The sequence below is a fragment of the Austrofundulus limnaeus genome, unplaced genomic scaffold (genome assembly GCF_001266775.1).
Source record: "Austrofundulus limnaeus strain Quisiro unplaced genomic scaffold, Austrofundulus_limnaeus-1.0 Scaffold226, whole genome shotgun sequence".
Taxonomy (NCBI): Eukaryota; Metazoa; Chordata; class Actinopteri; order Cyprinodontiformes; family Rivulidae; genus Austrofundulus; species Austrofundulus limnaeus.
In genome coordinates, this window is record NW_013952628.1 from 429,274 (window position 1) to 435,186 (window position 5,913).

At 40.2% G+C, this 5,913-nt stretch overlaps 1 protein-coding gene across 1 annotated transcript in view; it reads right to left on the minus strand.

Annotated features, from left to right (window-relative positions):
- cds1 (CDP-diacylglycerol synthase (phosphatidate cytidylyltransferase) 1) overlaps positions 1–5,913 on the minus strand; it is a gene marked incomplete at its 3' end in the record, with an annotated part of 24,140 nt that overhangs the window by 5,356 nt on the left and 12,871 nt on the right. Inside the window, 5 exon segments of the mRNA XM_014019679.1 lie at positions 1,548–1,616; positions 1,690–1,777; positions 1,926–2,008; positions 3,649–3,707; positions 5,147–5,286. Coding sequence (XP_013875133.1) covers positions 1,548–1,616; positions 1,690–1,777; positions 1,926–2,008; positions 3,649–3,707; positions 5,147–5,286 — 439 coding nt within the window.

Consider the following 5,913-nt stretch of genomic DNA (forward strand, 5'->3'; position numbering starts at 1 on the left):
TTTCCTCTCCACCGTTTGCTCAGGATGGGAGACTGTGATGAAGTGATTCAACACAATCTGCTGCTTTCTTCTTTACATTGTTCTTTTCATGTACAGTGTCCTGAGACAACGTATGTTGTGACTCGGTGCTGTATAAATAAACTTAAACTTGATTTTTAATTTGCCTTCAGTAAGTGATCAGAATCAGTTTTATATTGTCAATGAAAAGGTTTCACAGACCAGGAGTTTGCTTCGGTGTAAAAGGTGCAAAGTATAACATTTAACAAATAAAGAAAATACAAATGATAAAGTAAACAAAATATATAAAACATATGTATAATGTTCAATTCAATAATCAGAGCAGACATTATAGTTGGAGTTGTAATGGAACTAATACTATTAGGTTTAAGCCAGTAATTCATGACATCCTTTAATGACCCAGGTTTTCATGACCTGCTGTTCATCTGCAGATAGAATGATTAAAGTCASAACAAGATCTGCTAACAACAGTCATTCTTAGATATCACTTGTGTTTATCTTTGTGTTTTCCCTTGACCCAGCATTTCCTTAGGATGAAATCTTGCTTTATTAAGAGGACATAATAGTGTTTGTTAAACAGTATATACGGTACGAGGCCTCAACTGCCTCAAACGAAGCAGGAGCAGAGAGCAGGGGGGCAGTTCAATGGCTTTATGTTCTCTGTGTTTCCTGCTGTTGCAATAAAACTCAGCTGATCGTCCCACAGACTACCTTCATTCTTGGACCATGTATTTCTGTCTTTGTTAAATAAATATTTCCATAACAGGAGTGATGCAATTAGATCCAGTGATAAAAGAGAGATCCTTCTTAGCTACCACCACACCAAATTTCAGCCAAAAATGTCTTAAACAAGCAGAGTTATTGCAGTTTCAAATTAGCTCTGGCGGCCATCTTGAATTTTTGTTTAGCAATCAGAATTTGTCAAAGCTTGTTCTTGGCTGCAACTATACCAGTTCTCACCTCTTTAAGTCTTAAAATGACTGAATTAGAGCCTTTTCATATTAGCATTAGCAGTTAGCTTAAACTTGTGATTAGCAGCTCTCCTGTATTTTTAAATATAAATTTTGTTTACAGACTTAATAATAATAGTAACAACAACAACAACAACAACAACAACAACAACAACAACAACAACAACAACAACAACAACAACAACAACAACAATAAAAACAAAATAATAATAATATTATATAGTTTTATTTATATTTGATATGTTTTCCTGTTCCAGCATTAAATGTTCTTTAGAAATTAAAGTTTAGGTATCTTTAAGAGGACGTACCTGAATTATTAGCCGTTAATATTATAATTTAAAATGGTCTCCGAACAATATTATCATTTATCGCAATAATTTGAGACTATTTATCGTGACGGGCTGAATCAGAAGATTCCAGGAAATAGAAGACAGAAAGTGAGTGGAGGCGGAGCCTAGAAGTGGGCGTGTCTGTGTGAAAACAGCCCAGACAGTTGTAAAAATGATGGAGCCCTGCCAACAACAACAGCTGACGTGCCGGCAGAAACAAATCACTCACAAGGAAGCCGAAGACCACGGTGAAGAAGAAGCCCCCGATGAAGCCCTCCCAGGTCTTCTTGGGCGAGAGCTGCAGGGGCAGACAGAAGAGAACGTCAGCATGACTCAGCGTTATTTCTCCTCTATCTGAAACATGAATTCACCTTGATGAGCGGAGTTCTCCCGAAGAAGAAGCCAAACAGGTAGGCTCCGATGTCGTTGGAGATCACGATGGAGATGGGAACGATAAACCTGGAAGCAGGAAGTTTGGTCAGGAGAAGGTTTGTGGCGTTGAAGTGTGTTAAAGTATTTGTTTTGCTGCTTTAACAATAAGAAGCGAGGTGACGGCGAGCGACGACACGACAGAGGCAGACACCTGCCTGATCGGTGTCCTGCTTACCAGATCATTCCTTCAAACAGGTTCTGAATGACAAGGTGGGACTGAGTTACCACAATCAACAGGGTCACATGGGTCCAAGCAAACTGGAATGGAAAACACAAAAACACAGAGAGACACACCACAGTTTCACTGCACTGAATGTAGCTGCGCCTCTTCAGACGTGAGTCACAGAATACAGGATCAGAACAACGAGGTCAACATGAGGCTGAGAGGAGCCGTGCTGCAGAGTGACATCATCACACGCTCAGGACAGTGACATCATCACACACTCAGGACAGACAGAGTGACATCATCACACGCTCAGGACAGACAGAGTGACATCATCACACGCTCAGGACAGACAGAGTGACATCATCACACGCTCAGGACAGACAGAGTGACATCATCACACGCTCAGGACAGACAGAGCGACATCATCACACACTCAGGACAGAGCGACATCATCACACACTCAGGACAGAGCGACATCATCACACACTCAGGACAGTGACATCATCACACACTCAGGACAGTGACATCATCACACACTCAGGACAGTGACATCATCACACACTCAGGACAGTGACATCATCACACACTCAGGACAGAGCAACATCATCACACACTCAGGACAGAGCAACATCATCACACACTCTCAGGACAAAGCAACATCATCACACACTCAGGACAGAGTGACATCATCACACACTCAGGACAGAGCAACATCATCACACACTCAGGACAGAGCAACATCACACACTCAGGACAGAGTGACATCATCACACACTCAGGACAGAGTGACATCATCACACACTCTCAGGACAGAGTGACATCATCACACACTCTCAGGACAGAGTGACATCATCACACACTCTCAGGACAGCGCGACATCATCACACACTCACAGGACAGAGTGACATCATCACACACTCTCAGGACAGAGTGACATCATCACACACTCACAGGACAGCGCGACATCATCACACAATCAGGACAGAGTGACATCATCACACACTCAGGACAGAGTGACATCATCACACATGCTCAGGACAGAGTGACAGCAGGCAGGAAGTGGAACATTCACACAGGAAGTTTGGGAATGTGCGTGCACATTAAAGACAAACATTAAACTCTAATGTTGCAGCAAAATTGAACCACTACAGATTTTCACTAAAATATGCATTTTAATCATTGCTCCGTTTGTTTTAGGACCCAGCACGGTCACTGAGTTGGAATGTTGCACCATATGGACCTGATTAACACAGTTCCTCACTGCAAGAAGGTTCTGGGTTCAAGTCCCGACTTGGACTTGTTCTGTGTTTAGTTTGAACGTTCTTGGGTTTGTGTGGTTTTTCACACAGAGGTCTGTGATTGGATGGGAGTGGTCTGGTTAAATAAAGGTTAAAAAAACAGAGAAATTTTGTTTTTCAGCTTTTATGAAAAATATATATTCAGTTTGTTTTTTTCAAAATAAAAAAAGTTGGTAGGTAGGTTGGTAGGTTGATCAATTGGTAGGTATAGGTAGGTAGGCAGCAGTATTTATCTTGCATCGCTCAAAGATTAGAACATGTTGCAGTTCTTACAGAAACTACTGGCTGCTGATGGTTCTTTAACAACATAAAGCATAAAGATCATTTTCTTGTCAAACATCATGAAAAGCAGGAAGCAGGAAGCAGTGGAGAAGTGATGCAGAGGAAGTTAGCATCATGTAGCGGGGGGGGGGGGTTACTTTGCTGATACACACCATGTAAAACTGCAGGCGGTAATGTTTCTTCACTAAACTCAGCACAAACATGCAGAAACCTGTGAAAGAGTAAAACATGCTGTCAGTTCCTGTTGGAAAGAAGCTTCTGTTTGAACATCCTGGCTCTCTTTGACCTCAGCAAGTCTCTGGTGACACTGATGAAAAGCCTCGCTGATAAAATTGATTACGTTAATGAGAAAATGGCCTCTAAAGAAGTCAAAACAGCTGATTAATAATCATTTTCATTTTCAAGGGCATCTCAGGAAACACTGATAAAGTCTGAATACTGGAAAACACTGGATATTTGAATCTTTAACTTTATTTTAATTAAAAGGTACTCACTGCAGAGTGATCAAATCCAGATAAATGTGTCAGATGTTTGTTTATCTACACAAACTACAGTCAGCCTGACCTCAGATTTACATCGTGTCAAACTCTACAATAAAAACTAACTTTATAGTCAATGACAGCTTTTACATCACCTCTGCAGGCCGGCGACGTTTGTCAAAATAAATCAAAGACTACAATTTGTTGAAATTCTAATTATATTAATAAAATTATGTGTATATTTATACAAACATGCTGTCTAAATGTATCATGTCTTTTATGGCTGTGTACTGGCAACAAACTGGTGATATGATTATGTCATGACCATATTATGATATATTATGATATATTGTGATATTGTAAGCGAGGTGATGAATCACCATTTATTTCTCCCAAATTAAAAAAAACTCAATATAATCAGAAAACACTGATCAAAAGTGAGAACTGAATTTATATTTCTTCTTACATCCACCTATTAAGCTTTAATTAAAAATTGATACAATATTGGAAAATGAAATATCGCGATATTTCTGTATATCGATACTTTTTTAAAATTTACTTTTATTTGTAGATTATTGTTTGAATTTATTCTTGGGGAAAAAAAGAGCCGATATAATATTTATTTCTTCTTTCTGCTGCCTTTCATTTCACTTTGTTCATGAATTATTCATGTACCCACATCGAACCGTTCAATACAGTGCTTTAGGTTCAGTACACACTTTTATGGAACAATACAGATTTTATTTATTTATTTCATCAACTTGTCTTCTGAAGATGCTCTGTGTTGAAGGATCAGTGGATCTGTGTTCGACTACTCCACCTAGGCTGCATTGTTGAGCTCAGATCCACTGAGAAACTTGCTGTTTCAGCAACATTTAATTTAAAAACTGTACTTTTGAGGTTAAACAAATGTTCATAATTAATTTAAATAAATTACAAGTTAAAAGGGGTGTGGACATTTCTCTTTTTTGTGTTGAAAAAATATCAAAGCGTGAGACTAAAGTATCGAACCACATTTTTGTATTTGAGTTCACTCTTTGCAGTGAGTCCCTTTAACAAACCAGGTAATGTTTAAAAACTTTAAAAAACCTGATCTGCTGTGTTTGTGGCTCGCTGCGTTAGCAGGACACGAGCTCCACAGGCTTCACTCAGACCAGGCGACCAGCCTCACCTGCCAGGTACAGAGCGAAAGAGATGAAGCGGTGATAGCGAGACAGGAACTGCAGAGGCTCCTCCCTCTGCACCAAAGCTCCGAAGTAATCTGCCAGCGTTTCACCGTAGAAGAAGTAGTTGACACAGACCAGGAAGTACCTGAGGCAGAAAACAAGGCAGCTTTGAACACCAAATATCACTTCCTGTTTGGATCTGTTGGGACTTTTGGTGAAGAAAAATGCAGCTCTTTGATGTGTGGGCGGGTCTTTGTTAATTGTACATTGACCTGTTAGAGGTGTGTTTGTGTGTGTGTGTGTGTGTGGGGGGGGGGGGGGCTTTGGTGACATTTGGGGGCAATTTTAAGACAAAAATCCTACATTTTGCTGCTTGGTGAGGATGATTTTTCAGGAAAATGCAGCCTTGTGGGGACTGAGTGCACCTTGTGGGGACCAAAGCCCGGTCCCCACGACTTCGGAGGATGATATTGGGTGGAGTTTTGGAGATTTTTTTTTCCAAACCGGAGTCTGAAAAACTTTTGTTTTCTTGTAAACTGTGGAGATGAAAAGATGTGGACGGTTGCTTGCTCTTATGTTCATCGTGCTAATTTACCAGTCAGGTTCTGCAGATCATTTCAGCAGCAGGAGAAAGCTCACGTGTAGGGCAGGCCGCTTTTACACTTAATCGGCTTCACCAGTTACATCGAGGTATCTGAAATTGGTTCTTCTGGGTCTCAGGAGGATAGGACTAGACATATTAGATATTTAACTGAAAAAATAAATACGATTC